Raw genomic sequence first — 16,973 nt, 5'->3', positions numbered from 1 at the left:
CAGAGATGTAAATTGCTATTTAAGTTTTTAATGTTGTACATCACACATTGTACCTTACATCAGAAAAACACTGACCAAAATGACCTAATTTTGTATTTACCAATCATATTGTTGACTTACGTGACTTAGATATTTATGTGGAATATCTGTCTCTTCCGCTTAACATTGCAATTACACTTGTGATTTGTTCCATATAGTATAATATCCAAAATAAAATATATTCTATATACAGTATACTTAGCACATTTGCTAGAACGAAGAAGATATAGACAGTTGTAGATTTTAAATTACGTTAAATAAATTACTTTAAGACTTTTTGCTTCTCATCCTCCTTCCTGTCCTTCTACTCTGCCCTCACCTCTCTTTCCACACTTTCCTGTGTCACCTTTACAACCTGTCGTTATGTCTAATAAGGGAATACATGAAGTGAAATGCTCGATTAAACAACCTACAAGAATGAAAATCAAATAACTCCTGCTAGGCACTTCACATAAAAGGTGACAAAATACCCGCCTCCCCTCCCCCTTAATTTTATCCAACTAAACTCTTCTAAGCTTCATCATGACAGTCAGCCTCTTTTTCATACCAACCAGTTTACCAAAGTCATCTGAAATTTTCAAAAGATATATGACAAACAAGCTAAGTGTTCCGTGTGGAGCTCCAAAGATTAAATAAATAATTGATTAGTATATGGTTTACCCGGGAATAATGTAATGTTGGTAGCAGCAAAAAGTGAACCACTGTCAGAGCCGATGAACCACAGTCAATGAGCCCGCTATGGACGTAGCAACCCTGCTCGTACAACACCATGCTGCGTGTCATGTCTTTCGTGCAACAGCATCCACGCACACAGGTCCGGTCAATTTCACAGTTAATTGAAGAAAATAAAAGGTTTCACGGTTAGTCAATACTGAACGTGTTGCATGTCAAAACTGCACCAAAACCGCATCATCGGATACCCAGGAGTACACCCACAAATTGTCAAGTAGATTAGGTGAATGGTTCTTATATTTGAAAGACAGAAACACACAGAGGGTCCCCGCTTTGTAGTTAGATATATGTATTTTACATGGTTTTTTAACTTAAATAAGTTAAAGTGACAAATTCCTGTAAGGAATCATTTGTAATAAGTAGCAGTGCATGTACAGTGCCATTCATCAGTGAATTAACCCCTCAAGACCCAAGCAAAGTCCTGTGTCTTGCTTGCCACCTAATAGAAGTTAAAGGGGTTAGTCCCAAAGCTAGCGACAGCTTCAGCACAGGCTTACTTAAGGTGGACTGACCTTTAAAGCAAACCAGCTATTTCCATTTTACCATGTAGTGCAAACACTACACTCCTTCAAGTTTTACTCAGCACCTTTTACCTCAGAGTGCTAGCCAGCAAAGGCATTAGCAAAGGGTGTATGCAAAGTAAGCTATAGACCAATGAGCGAATCACAGTTAACTGTAGACATCCCTAACAGCAGCGCTAATCATTTAGTGCTGCGCTGCTGTTAAGTCTATATCGACAACGTTTCATTTACATGATTGTTCCGGTGCCGCTGGAAGTTCTGCCGGGTGTCGCTCACCTTCCGCTTTATTTATGTTGGCATTCTAAACTCCGGTCGATAGAAAAAACAAATTATATTTCTTTTTTTTTGAGTAAAATTCTTATCACACACTCAACAGCCATTTTAATTCCAGAGCAGGCCTCCCTACGTACACATGTTCCACTGAAACAAGTTCCGTCCCGAGGCTATTTTGCAGAGGCACCGTACCTGCGTCCGGATTTGCTGCCCAAGACGATTGTGATTGGTTTAAAGAAATACCAATAAACCAGAGCACGTTATTCTCTTATCCCGAAATGTTGTGTGGACTCGCCAGGTCTTCGCAGCACTTTGGCGATAGGCCTCACAATGAGAGACTACGCTCCAGTAGCAAAAGGAAACCTATCAGGCTCAAAGCATGTTCTTATTTCTACGTCTTCTACTGGGGCAGATGATATGTACATAGCTTATGATTTATTTATCATCCTTCCTATCTTAAGAAGCACTCTGTGCAAGCTGTAAAGCACACACTTTTGCAATATGCATTTTCAATATACCTTGCTTGCGGACATCTTCCACAGCAGCAGTAAGCTCATCCTTTAGGAACTGACTTTCCTTTGCAATCTTTTCTCCTTTCTCCAGGAAGTTCTGGGTGGCATTCTCCACAGATGCCGCCAAAACATGAGCCTTCTTGGAGCGTCCTTTCTTCTTGTTAGATGGGCCTTTGTTGCTGGAGTTTACCAAAGTGGTGACCTATGGCAGGGATACAAAATGGTTCAACAATAGAAGCAGCTACTTCGGGATCTCTCACTTGCTATTGTTTTTTTCTCTATGTTATATACACAAAATAAAAAGGAAAACTGTGTTCACATTACCTGGGTTACCAGGGGCTCCAGCAGCCTCTCCACAGCCAGAGTACGGATCTCTAGACTTTTTGGGTCCCATTTGAAGTTGATGTTAGCTGTGTTAATGTTCGCTGTATTGATGTTTGTCATGGTGTCTGGAATTCTGGGGATAAAAAATTGGCAAGGTCAGAAAAAAAGTTGGAACAGATGACCAAGACGCATTAATTCTACAAATGCAAAGATAAAACACAATTTAGACTGCATCAAACATCAACATTTGTCTTCCAAAACTCTGAATATCTATACGGCTCTATGTAATGGAGGGCAGGCTTTTGGTTTGCCAAGAAAGAGGAAAAAAAGAAAGACATTTGATTACTTTGCCTAAATGAAGCTTCCTATGATTTTCGCACTAGTCTCTGAAGGTTTGTACAATAGTCAAAACATTAAGATCCTTCTTTGAGCCTGCAATGCTCCATCCCTCGCAGAGTGACTGCCAAAGGCAGAACACATTAACACTGTGGCCCAATTTTGATTCCTCTTTTCAGGCAGCAACTGCAACTCCATTGATTAGTTATCTGACATGAAGGGGCAGGGATAATCATCAAGCCCTGAGGGCTGAGGGGCCTCAACTGAAAAGTTAGTCAGCTGTATTCCGAGAACAATGTCGTCGATATCCACTAACCTACATTGTCAACAAAGTGGCTAAAATATTGAAAACACCAGGAAAACATTTGAATTATGACTTCTTAATGTTTATATTGAACTGCTTATTGGTTGGGTGTGGTGCTTCGATATTGCGTAAAAATCCTTACTAATGTTTGAATTTGTATTGAGGCTAACTTGTTATGATCTATGGCACCTTTTAACTTGTAATCAGTATGGATGGATGCAGAAGGTCTGACACAGTTATAACACATTTTAAAACACTTCCCTACTACTCACAAAAGGCTTTAATCTACAATTACTTATCAGCCACTGCAAGGTTTCTCATACACTATAATTGAAAAAGGTCACACAAACCACTTTGTGTTTCCCTGGATTTATCTAACCATGCGGGTAATGTTGGTGTCATTTGCTGATGTGTGGACAATGTCCATTGAATTTTTTTATAACTTGTTTATAACTAATAACTCCGAGTAAATGGTTCACCTCCTCTGTATGGGTGTGGCACAAGGAGTCTCAGAAACGTATATCTCAAAATCGGGTCAAATAAAAAACAAAACTATCTGCAAGACTAGATACCACTGGGGGTAGTTGCTTGTAATTCGGGTGAAATTACCCTTTAAACTCTCAGCAAAGTACCGTTAAGCCATTTGGCCTGAGAAACAACAAGATGGCGTATTGTATGGTAGTTTGAATGCTCGTTCCAAAAAAGAAACGTCCTCAATACAGTAACACTTTTAAAGTTAAACTCAATAATGTAGAAGCAACAGGGTGGGTCAAACACCTAAAGTAACGTTAGCTAGCTAAGCGCTAATACTCACGTTATGCAGCTAGCTTTAAGCACAGCACCTGCACCTGTTGCAATGTTAGCTAACTTATCTACATTACCTTTGGTTTTACCCAGTTAAAGTAACGTTAATTGAAACTGTAACAAGTAAACTATGTTCGTATGCAGGCTTTAAACCCGATGTTGATTTAAATTAACCGATTTCCTTATTAATAGGTCATCGTTAACACTTGAGCCAATATAGCTTAACGTATGTAACGCCAAACACGGCACCTTGTTAATGCTAGCTAATGCTAGGCGACAACAAACACTAACGTTAGCGCCATTAACTTACTTTAATACTACGGAAAACTTTAACTGTCGTGTTAATGCGATGTACAATTAACTATTTCAAGTAACAGAGTTAGTAAGGTAACGTTGTGAACTTACCGAAAACAATTCACTATCAAAAACTGGAGTTTAAAAGTTCAAAATGGAGGAACGGGAATTACGGAATTCCTTGCCTCAAAAGTTTCACTCCCTTTTCCTCCCCGCAGTGACTCGGTTCAGTTGTGCTCCTAACCTTACAGGGTACTTCTTCTTGAAAAATGATCGAAAGAGGAATACAAGAGTGGCTTGAACCGATCTCTAGTTGTTAGTTACCTGAAAAGTTTCGGTTAGGATTGTTTCGATGTCGCAGACTATTGCACAACAATAGATGAGGCGTAGGGGGGCTGGGGCGGTGACCGAGTTCCTGAACTTCCTGGCAGCGGGGCAGGGCAACCACAGGACACAGCAAGCCCGCAAAACAAGGAGGTGTTTTGGGCGTGGCACTAACCGTATGTGCCCATATATGGTTTAATTATTGCTTCCATAAATCTAGTGTATGACCAGACCAAGCTGTGGGACACCAGTTGTAACGTTACGCTAAATTTGACGAAGGAACTTACCCAGGAATGACGAACCTTGGAGTGAGAAAGTCATGCGGGACATTGGAGTTAATACTGTGGCAGAAACAAATATTTGATAATCTTGGAAATTGAATATGTTCATGTACGTATATAGCCTAAAGGTTTTTTTTAAACATAAAAGTTTTATTTCGAAATATGCACTTCCTGCAGTGAGTAGCCTATAGCTAATAAAATCACCAGCAATTCACATGATCTCTAGTCATTCAGTTTGGCTACTAAAGAGGAAACTGGTGTTTGATCCAGAACTCATTTAGGTAATCTTAACAAGGCAACATACAAAGTACCAGAATTTCATGGTTAGGGATTTTAATCATTTTCTGTTGTAGTTACATTTAATTGAGCCTTTGTCACTTCTCTTCAGTTTTCAAATACTGTCTAGTTGTACCATGTCAAAACTAGGCTACCTATCCAAACTAATCAAAAAATATTACGTTATTTCAGCCTCAAAATAATGGGATTGTACATAATATATTTTAACCCCCACAGTACTGTATTAGTTCACCTTAATAAAAAGGATTTAAGTTAAGGACTCATCTAGCAATATGTATCTTGGGAAATATGTTTACTATTAGGCCTACTAAATAAGCCAAATGTGACAATCTTCAAATTATTTTTTGTCCACATACAGGTTTTCGGCAGAATATGTGGGATATTTTATAACTGGTAGATGTATCATTTTTGGAAGTTGACTTATTTTCTTGTTTAAACTCTGAGCTCACATGGACAGCTGTCAGGGTGAGTCAGGTGGATGTGGGCAGAAAAGAGCCTTTTTCGATTAGCAACCTGATGAATGTCAATGTTATTTTAAACTCATTTTAAACCCATTTTATTCCCTCTGTTTGTTTCCTGTTAGTTGGTTATTCAAAGTCAGAGCAGCTTCTCAAAAATAATATACTGATGCATTCAATCCTCCTATCATTAACTCTGATTATATGTTTATTTGTTTGTTTTAAGTCATTGGGTTCAAATTCAACACAAGGCTCAGAGAAAGACAGTGCTCCAAAGTCAGCTGATGCAGCATCAGGTGCACACACACACAATGAGCAGGTTGTAGCTCCGGGTTCTCATATTTTATTAATTTAAATAACAAACATCAAACTACAGTAGCACTGGCAATTCAGATAAGACTTTTATTCAGATAGCTAGAGATGGCTTGCAGATGCCACACATTTTACAATTTCAAGGTCAAGAAAAACTATATATAAGCTATGATGAGTATGCAGTTGTCACTCTTTTATGGTTTGTTGCAGATGTGACTGAGAACGTTGAGACATTTGATAAACATATTCAAGAGCCAAGTATTTTGGTTTGGGCTTAATTAACTGTGAAAGCCATAAATAGATTATCTAAAGAGGCCAGGTGCCACCCCTTCCGCCTCACTTTTTCACCTCACACACGCACACGCACACGCACACACACACAGACAAACAATGGATACACTGTATCTTTAAACAGTGGTATCATGCCAATAGAGCTTACCTCATGATCATATACAATAACTGGAAAGAGTCTGACTGTTACTTTAAGTAATTTGGTAATTGATTTTTTTTTCAGCCTGCATCCTTTTAGGACCTTTCCATTGGTGTGTGTGCTCAGTAAACCTCATTGGCTAAAGATACGTCTTACAAAAGAATGTATAATCCAATATGACAAAGCAATGCAAGCAGATGGGTCATAATTCACATTATATATGTAAAGAAAAATACATCAAAAAAAGAGGAGACAGTCATCTGCAATTCAGGAAGGTGGCCACAAAGGACATTACAAACAACAATGGTGTTTTGTTCTGCAAGCAAGTACAACTAACACACTTCTATTTGTTGGCTGGAGTAGGTGTTAATTAAGAAGCTCCACCAGTGCAGCATGAATTACAGTTCTGAAGAGAATGAGCTTACAAATGTATTCACAAAGCTCTTAATGAAGGCCTCAGAATATAATTATCTTCTGGAAAGGCACTCCTGAATAAGTTTTTTGTGCAATAATAATTTGCCAAGTAATTGTTTTCTCCATAGAGTTTTGACCATGCCGGAACCAAAGGGTTGTACATTAAATAGGCATATTAAATTCCTGCAAACTGAGATATATCAGTGAACTATCTTGTGTGCAATATTAATTTCAGTCAGACACAGGAGGACCTGCCACTTGCACAGTGTACCAGAGATTTGTTTATCAAATTAATACTGTGTAGTGAAGAGGGATTAGATGTGCTGCAGTTGTGTGCTTGAATGATGAATGTTTGTCCAAGTAACAGCTTGCTGGGAGGACAAGTTTGAGTGTCCTTGAACTTTAATCTTTTTGTACCTATTGGGCCCGACAAATGATAAGAGCACAGCATGCTATAAATAATTCCTTCTCATTATGAGAAAGTGCACATGTTTGTCACACACTGAATGTATAATTCAGCACATGCAAATATGCAGTGGCACCACGGTGCACCAAAAAAGTAAAACAAGATGGTAACTAGGCTTTATGTTATTTTTGCTATGATATAAAAGAAAAAGAAAAAAAATGTTTTATGTTATGCAAATGTGTTTTCTGAACTTACTGCACAGTAATACTACATAGATTAGTTTTACATTTCTATTCAGGAAACACAATGTACTATCGAATGGCAGTCTTGGGCTGGCACTGCTCCATGCTGATAAGAGAACGACTCGTGATTGCAGCCACAGGTGAGCTTCTTTCACGATTGTGTTATCTATTGTTTTGCAGACATGGAAGTTACTCTACATTATAGCTCTCTGTCAGAGTAGTTCCTCATACTTTGACGTTGACTGAATCGGAAGCTCCTTTACTGAAGGAGGATTTTGTTCCCTGACATAACGAACACAGCGACTTTCATTCTGCCCACATCCACCTGACTCATCCTGACAGCTGTCCATGGAGCTGCATGATATCATCTGCAGGCACTTCCTGCCTTAGTAAGGCCTTGTACCTCCATGATTGGAATTGAGTGTGGTGCAATGGAGGCGTCACTCTTCCACGACAATACCCAAGGGGTGGAAAAGAAAGTCAACAGGTCAGTAACACTAAGGGTTATCCTCATTAGCAGTTGTTCACTGCGACTTTCTTGCGGAGGTGTAAAGAAACATGCATTATTGTAGTGAATAAGCAAAAAGTCCCATGGGAGGACATATCAGACATGTTTACAGTTAGATGTTAGGACAGTGATGTCATGGTTTCAGAAGGCAGACTTGCCATCTGATTGGAACATTAAGAAGGTCACAGCTCTCATGACTCAACTGCTGCTAACAAAATCTGCTAACCCAATGTTAGCAGTCTGAGCTCCACCTGCTGGTTTTAGACTATGGCATCAGACTGATGCCTTCTGTTCTGTGTGGCGACTCTCCTCAGCTTTAGAAGGAGCAGACAGGAACTGAATGACATGTTTCTGTGCCTGTTGTGGGACCACTGTGGGACCATTTCCCTCAGATGGTCTGTTTTTAACTTATAAGAAAAAAACTAAGATCTGTAAGTGCCTATCTCTCCAGCTTTGTGTTTAGTCTGAGAGGGGTCTTCAAAATCAAACAAGTGTATTACAAGAGCAGTGAGTTCCACTTGAAGAAGTGATGTTGACTTTTCTGGGAAATAGTGTGGTTGACAATACATAAACAAGCAATTTGCTGTTTCTGCCCTCCCTGCAGTTGTTTGTATGATCATATTACCTCTGTTTCCAGATATGTTTCACAGATGGGGAGGCTGTAGCATGTTCATAATCATTCTGAAACAATCAATGATTACTGACTGAAATGCAATTACCAGCAGACCACCGACTGAAAACGCACTCGTCACTCACAGTGCACACACTATTCCAGAAACCTTGTTTTATTCCAAAATTCTCCAGGGAGATACTGCCCTAATTTCTTGCTTTCCAAATGGGATTCAAGTTAAAAAGAATGTGGAAAATGTGGAGGATGCTCAAAATTAAACATAATGCATTTCAAAGTTGTAATGAGTTACAGGTGCAGACACCATGGAATACCTGTGTGCTTCAGATATGCAGTGTACATTGCACACTTTGCTGTTGTAAGCACCAAACATGCACAAGGTCACAACTGGCACTGAAGAGCTGAATACAGCATATTTAACCTCAGATGGCACATTACTGTATGGCTTTATTCTTTTAATAAGGACCTTGAAAAGGAGGCTTTAAAATAAAATGTGATCTGTGACTTTTAGCAGCTAAGTATTTTTTTTATGTACAAATTCTGCAAATGTAGACACAAATGTATTGGTAGAGCATTACCTTACAGACTTGTGTAGAGCGTCCTTTACCCAGGGCACATGTTTAAGTGAAGCTGGAATGGAAATAGAATAACATAGACCACATAGAAGGATTTGGGCTGATAGAAAGTAAGACTTCTTTGAGGTTTCAAAACTAATTACGCCTATAAAAGTAACTCTGTTGCCTTAGGTTCCTAATTAGAACACTGCAAAGCAGCCTCAAGAAAAAAACTGTAATTTTGGAGTTAGTTTTGGATATGTAAAAAAAACGTCTGTGTGTTATTGCTTGTGAATTCTAATGTGCCATACTATCTGAACTATGTCACCTATGTAAGAAATAAAACAACAGAAAAATGTTATCTTAACACAGGCATCAAATCTGTGTTCATGACTGAAATACTACTGATGAAGCCTGACACATTTTACAGTCCATATGAAGTTGGTGTGGTGTTTTTTTGTTACACTAAATCAAAGCATATTTTTACTTATTTTCATCTTTTATAATATGTGCGTCTGAGTCAGACTGCAGTAGGAACAGGACTGTACATGGTACATGGTGCTGTCCGAGTCAAGGGCGCCATAGGATACAATAAAAGAAGTAGTCAGCTAATTTCCAGAGGAATTCTATAACACTGTTAGGTAGTCTTTTCCCAGATAAATAGCTGAAATGACCCAGGCAGTCTTGTGGCAAATTGGAAATTGAACCCAGAGTGTGATAGACACGACTTCCAAGTAGGGGAAATGACCTTTCAATATTAATGATGCAGAGAGCCATGACATCATCGGGACCTCTTTGGGAACATGTGATCAATAGGAAATGAATAGTTGTGACTGCATGAGAATATCTGCTCACCCACAGAACAATGGTCGCCATTTTTACTTTAATAAAAATGTATCAAACCAAGTACCACGCTCTGAGCGTGAGTCATTCTTTATTAAAGGCAGCAGCAGAAGTGTAGTAATTCAATGAGCACATCCTCCCACTCTCCACACAGCTGTTGATGTCTTGTTGAAAGGCAGTCATTTTTTTTTCTTTCCTCTAGCTCAAGCAGAACTTACACGCCCAAACGTTTGCTTATTTACCGGCTTGCTTAGAAACTACCTCACACAATGTATTGAAGCATACATTTTTTTCCAAACACACCAAATGCAATCACCTTCACAGAACTACATACGCTTTCTTCAGGCAATGAAACAGAGGTAAAAGGGGGGAAGTAATGTTGCTCTTTCTGTGTAATCGGCCGAGCCTTGTTTTTGGCACAATGCAAAGCCTGGGTCATTGAAAGCATAAAATTCTCACACATCACAGAAACTGCAGCGAGGGAACGTGATGCTCCATCAGGTTGACATTGATTCTTTATGATGCAGGGACTTCTGGTTGGGAGGATGTCACCAGTATCATCGTTTATTTGTGGTTTTCATGTTGAGCTGTTGTCAGCCACTTTCATCTCATGTGCTGTTGGGATCTGAATGGATGAAGAGGTGTAGTTGTAAGTTTTTAGCAGCACCCGACAGCTGCAAAAGGCCTCCCCACCCTTTAGGGTTTTAAAATTCAAGAAGCGTTTTTTTTTTGCAAAAATAGCTTTTAAATAATGAATACGAGATTTAAAAAAAAAAAGAAGCTAAGCCACTCATATGCATAGACTCTTGTCCAAAATAAAAAATACACAAACCACAAATGCAACTGAAGTGATTATCCCATTTAATGTTTTACATGCCATTTCCCAATACCAACACGGTAAACACCAGTTTTGTATTCCTCTATGAGTACTCATAAACCTGAATTTAGTGAAAATGTTCGTCAAATCGTCAAAGTGCATAATTACCCATAAATTATACAGAGTGAAATTCTTTACTCTCTCTTTACGTGAAATACACCTGCAAGTGAAAGCATCAGTTTGTAGAAGTGGCAAACACAGCAGGTCTGTGCTGCAGTTTGGTAACAAACCAGTGCTGCTCTCTTGGGAGTGTGTGGTTGAACCTGTTTGCGGATGGCTCCGAGGAATGAGATGCAATGTTGAAATACTGCTGGAACAGACAGCAATAAACGCCCAGTCGTTGCCAGGGTCCACCACAGTAAACAATCGCTGGGTATCTGTCAGCTGGATATCTAATCAATCATGGGGATGTGTCCACTTTAATGCACTGTCAAGGGAGGTTTATGGATTTCTATTTTGACACGTCAATGTTGCCAATAACAGGGAATCCCATGCGTGTATTAACAAAGTTTCATGATATTTTATAAGAGGAGATAAATTCTGTTGTAGCATCAAATCAATAAACAGATTTCTTAGACTTTTTTTTAATTCACTGATTTTGGACATCATATTGCCTTATCCAACCATACCTTAATATGAGTTTGTTAATTTTTACTCCTGTTATACAGAGAGGAGCCATCTAATCTTCTTTTCTTGATTATACATTTGATCTATGCAGCAAAAGGCAATCCCTAAAGCAATTCACTTTTACTATCAGAGAAGACTAAAGAAAATAAGAAAAGCAAAAGCGAATGGTCACATTTAAGAAGCCAGAACAATTTTTTTTACATCTTTGTCCAAAAGAATTACTCAAATGATTAATTCATTATCCAACATGCAGAATACATTGATTAATTGACTCAGCTCTACTGCATACTGTACACAGTATACAGCTATCGAGTCACAATAGGGTCATTTACTGAGAAACTTTAAAGTGGCTATAATATATATGTTTAAGTAATAACAATGTTGAAAATGACAATGTGAAAGTTGCTCGTAGTGATGAACCTATAGAGATTTATCAACTGAATCTGCATCTGGAGTTCAGCTTTTTGTTTAGCTGTAAGGCTCGCACTGTTTTGGTCCGCTCTTACTGCTCTCACAGCATCGTTTTCAGCTGCAGCAGGCAGCTGTTTTCAGAAAAAAAAGCCCAAGTTTGCTCAGGATCAAACCACAGGCAGACACATTAAGCTAGCTGCTGAATATAGAAAATAGTGGAGCATTTAGCCGCTAAAGAGCCAGATATTTCCCCTCAGGAATTGATAGAGACCAAAACCACAGCTAAAAGGTGTTACCATTTACATGACTTACATTCATCAGGTTGCCATAAACACAACTCCAAATGAATGCCAAAGGAACTGTTTGTAGACAAGTTTGCCATATCAAATTAAAAGTTGATGATGTGTCAGTGTTGTGCTCAAAACGTAATTTAATATTCACTCTGTAGTCTAAGATGGAAAGGAAGATAAATACACTAAATAGGCACTTCTCAACAGTTCAAAATACAAGCAGAACAAAACCAATATTTTATTACTTTAAGATATTTATTTTGACATACATAACACAAAAAGTCAAATTGTGTGAGAAAATGTTACTACTTTCCATAGTGATGTCACATCTTTATTATTGTACACAGTTTGCAAATTTGAACACAATTCAGATGCCTGGCACCGGTTAAAAACCAAGGTCCTAACACTAATCAACTGTAATAAATTGTCCAGTAAGTAGAGGTGTTGCACAATTACATTTCACTTAGTGACCTTTTTCATTGAAACGTCCTCTAATTACAATTGGATGTTCACAAACAAGCTAAACTAAAAGACAATGATTAATGTCCAGAAAAGCACTAATCACACCCTGTCAGTTTTCATTTTGTGTGACAGACCTGACATCCAGTCCACAACAGCACATCTACGGTAGGAAAGTGCACGGCAGCGAAAACTAATCCCAGGGTTAAACTACTTTTGTCTGTGGTGCTGACATGTCTTTGAAGACAGGCAAAGACGAGACAAAGTGATAATAAAAGACACTGTCATATTGCAATTTCATTGGGGAAAGAACTATTGTTGCTCCATTTAACATACCAAGGTTATCTAGTGACAGGAGACAAGCCTGAAGAAATATAACCAGCGTGTGACGAATATAATGCAACTTATCCCAAATGATGTCTTCTCTTAACTATAATGAAACCATTAAGCATGAAGCATGAAAGATGAGAATAACAAGTGGAATGAGAGGAATGACCCAGCTGTGTTGTTACAGAATCGGAGAGTGGAAATGGGTTTGGAGAGTTTAGAATAAAAGGAGAACGCAAAGTGAGAGATGGTCCAAGTTAAGAGGCGGCAGCGATCAAAGCACATAGACTATGTAAGGAATCTGCAGCCGGCCCGGGTGTTGCAGCATCATGTCCTCCATTGCGTGTACGTCAAAGAGCTTTCGTTGGCCCCTTTCTCACATGCAGGCCCACAGTTCGCACCTTCGACTCATTTCTTGCTGATTGCTTAGCTTCATTTCACTGATTGTAGTAAATGTTTCATACACTATTGGAGAGGGTATGCCCACAAGGAGGGCTTCCCTATGAAAAATTTATGCCAACAGATGTCTAGGTCTGCCTCTACTGCCATGTAACGCTCATCTAAGCCAACAGAGAATTGATTAGAAAGCTATCTATGCTCACTATGAGGACACATTCTTCAAATGCTGCCTTGCAGGCAGAAGCATTTGAAGAATATAATTGCAAATCATTAATATCGAAGTTATTGAGCCACTAAGTTGCACAATTGCAAATTGGGCTGGAATAATACATGTATGCTATTATAAATATTTTGGAATGAAGATATTTTTTCAAAACTTGAATAAGTCAAGGCTGGTATTACCCTTCATCAACATTTTATGTGTTAGGTGCCAAAATCATTGAGAAATAATACTCAGCTCTTCAGCTCGACAGACATTTTTAGACTCTTTTTACTCATTGTTTTTGTTTTCACAACTCACACATTTACTGCGGTGTTGAGTAGGAGCCATTCTAATTAAACACAGACAATTTTTGGCTACTAGCTGGTGAAGAAACTTGAACACCTAGCAGCTAAAAACCCAGATGTTATTTTTCAGGAGTTGAAGGAGCCCAAAGACGGCAAGGCAAGGCAAGGCAGCTTTATTTGTGTAGAACATTTCAGCAACAGGGCAATTGAAAGTGCAGCTAAAAGGAGAGTAGATATGGGACTTGTATGCATCAGTTGTAAAAATCAGAATCTCCAAATCACTTTTTATGTTGCTCTACCCGATGTGTTCGTAGCAATTGTTTGCCAATATGATAGCCATTAAAACTTTATACTGGCACAGAATGGTAGGGACTGTGTGGCTGTCATCAATATAAGGACCCCTACTGGGCAAAAATCAGCACGAAAGCAGCTTACATGTAAGGGTTTTGGTTTTGATCATGAGTCCTTTAATTTCTTTTGTGGGGCAAAAAATACTTCCATATTAAATCAAAAAAATGACATTTCCCCCTTATTTTAGTTAAAAAAAAGATTATCCTTCAATTCATTTATTCAATTTTTATATATAATTATAAAAAAGTTATTCGAGACCTTTCCAGATAGAGGGGTCTGACAAAAACCCTATTTACAAGGGCCCCCCAGTTTTTTGGGGAGTTTTTCCAGAGCAGCAACGCCGACGTGGCGAGGAAAAAAAACCCTTTTTGGGAAAAAACCCCGGGGCAGACCCGGCTCTTGGTAGGCAGGGGGACGGGGTGGTTGGGGGGGAAATGAAGAGTGGTTTAAAATCCAGTAAAAAATTGGAACAGTGACTGTAATATAGTTGTAGTAGTATTTTTTAGTTTTTTGTTGGTTTGTATGGTACGGACCACGATTTCATTTTCAAGGCTCAGCGGGCATAGCAGGGGACCGCGAGCGTAGCAGGGGTGTAACAGGGGATCAAAGGACGTTAGTACCACGGCGCAGCTGCTACCATATTTGGAGCCTCCCATCCAAGAAACAATGGGGGAAAAGAAAAAAAGGACTGGGGGGGTGATCCCAACAGGGTTTGTAAAAGATTTGTGGGCATAGGCGCCCCAAATGACAATAAAGGGGAAAAGGAGTCAGTGTGTCAAATAAATCCCCCCCGTCTAAACAATCGCATAACTAAAAAGAGACGGAAAGAGAGAACTGGGCGGGGTGTACTGCCCTGCCCCCTCCATTTTTTTAATTGTGATTAATTTTGATGAACTGACACTAGGGAAAGCAGTGGGCCGGGTTAAGGGGGCTGCCTCATCCTCCCTAATTAAACTTTCAAAAGGAAGTTTTGTTTACTCTTTAATGGGTTTTACATTTCTGCCCCCCAACCCGCCGGAAACGATTCCACGTAGGGAGCCTGTAGGGGGGGCCTGGTCCCTTTTTACTTTTTTAAAACTTTAGGAATCAAATAAAATAAGGGAAATTGGGGCGTAGTGCTCTATGGGAAAAAGGCCAAGGGCTACCAAATAATGGGGCTTTTACATTTAGACTTTGTAGGGCGGAGAAGAATTCAAATTTTAAAAAAAACCTATTAAAGTAGTCCCCTGGATAAAATGCATGACTGTTTTTCACATCGTTTTAGACAAATTTCCTAATTTTGCATTTTTAAAAAATAAAAAGGCTGTTCTTTAGTTTGTTTTTGGCTTTAAAAGGTTACCGACAAAATAATCCTAGATTTTTGACATTGGCTGGAGGGGCCCGGGAATACCAACCGAGAGCCATACCTGAAAGAAAGTTTTGGGTGTTTAGGCCTACACAGACTTCATTTTTTTTTCTGGTTTAACATCAGAAAATTGTAGGTCATCCAGGAGTTTATATCATTTATGCCTGCCTAAGTTTAGCAAACTGACTGATTTGTCTGGCTTGATTGATAGATTTAATTGGGTGTCATCTGCATTACAATGAAAGTTAATTGAGTGTTTCCTAATAATATTGCCTAGAGTAAGCATATATAAGGAGAATAGAATTGGTCCAAGCACTGAGCCTTGTTGAACGCCATGGCTAACTTCAGCGTACTTGGAGGATTTATCATTAACATTAACCAATTGAGAGCGATTGGATAAATATCACTTAAACCAACTTAATGCGATTCCTTTAATGCCAACTAAATGTTCCAGTCTCTGTAACAGTGATGACACTGGTAGTGTGGTGTGAGCGGGTGTGTGTGAGCGAGCGTGCATGCGCATGTGTGTGTGTCTATGTCTTATAAGCTGGTAGATTGAGTCACACATTTTTCATAATAAGTGCCCTTCACTCATCAGCAGATGCCATTCTATACAGAAAGACGAGCCACTTCCTAATCTCTTAATGAAAAAGTAGAATGACAGTTAATACTCTTGACAGATTCCAGTGTTATTTAATTATGTCAACATTTTTTGTCCTTCCGCAAAACTTTTGAGCATAAAACAAAACTTTTTTGTTGTTGCTGTTAACACTATGCACCATCCTATACATATTGCACCGAGTTAATGCTTTCGGTGCTGAAGAATTTATTATAAATACAAGGTGGATGTCATGTGGAAACAGGGAATGTCTGACCCAAATGCAGAGAACCGAGAGAGAACAGACAGAATCCCAAAACGGGAACAGGCAGAATCCAAAAAACAGGAATAGGTAAAACACAGAGTCAGTGGCAAGCAAAATCCACTAAACAGTCACATATGATGATCTGACACCAGACAAGGCTAACACAGAGACTAAATACATTGGGGTAACGAGGTGAAACAAGGAACAGGTGACACAAGGACTGGGAACTGGTGAAACAAATGGGTGGGGCAGACAATCACAAAAGGCGGGAAAACACAAGGCAAGGTAAAGCAAGACAAGACAAGACAGAAAAACAGACTACCTAACTAAAACAGGAAACAGAAACACACAACCATAACAGTGGAGACTTTAAGATGAACTGCTTTAAAGTGAGTTGAAAATATAATAAATTGTCATCAACAAAAACTAAAGGGGAACTGTGAACTAGGGCCAATTTCACGTCCCAGTAGTGTTGCTTTTAATGCAAGACCGACAAGTTTTTCTAAAGGGCTTAACAGCATTGGAACCTGCCCACATTGTTGTGGCGTTGAACAGCGAAAGTAGAGAAATTATATTCAATTAGGCAGGGATGGAGGTTTTAAGTATAAAATAGAATGACCTTAAAGCATAAAAAACCTTTGTTCTGGGGTGATTATAGTTCTCTATCCCTTGCTTTGAGAA

At 39.0% G+C, this 16,973-nt stretch overlaps 1 protein-coding gene across 1 annotated transcript in view; it reads right to left on the bottom strand.

Moving 5' to 3' along the window:
* The window catches only part of ctnna1 (catenin (cadherin-associated protein), alpha 1), a 93,108-nt gene extending 88,530 nt beyond the window's left edge, over positions 1 to 4,578 (bottom strand). Inside the window, exons 1-3 of the mRNA XM_032528667.1 lie at positions 4,251 to 4,578; positions 2,402 to 2,534; positions 2,084 to 2,279 (exon numbers count right to left, since the gene is read on the bottom strand). Of these exons, the coding sequence (XP_032384558.1) occupies positions 2,084 to 2,279; positions 2,402 to 2,521 (316 nt within the window). The 5' untranslated portion in view covers positions 2,522 to 2,534; positions 4,251 to 4,578. The remainder of the gene's footprint in view (positions 1 to 2,083; positions 2,280 to 2,401; positions 2,535 to 4,250) is intronic.
* Between the last annotated feature and the right edge of the window lie 12,395 nt (positions 4,579 to 16,973).

This window comes from Etheostoma spectabile, chromosome 10, assembly GCF_008692095.1.
Source record: "Etheostoma spectabile isolate EspeVRDwgs_2016 chromosome 10, UIUC_Espe_1.0, whole genome shotgun sequence".
NCBI classification, from domain to species: Eukaryota; Metazoa; Chordata; class Actinopteri; order Perciformes; family Percidae; genus Etheostoma; species Etheostoma spectabile.
Note: the sequence above shows the minus strand (reverse complement) of the source record. Positions and strands in the feature narration are given on the sequence as shown.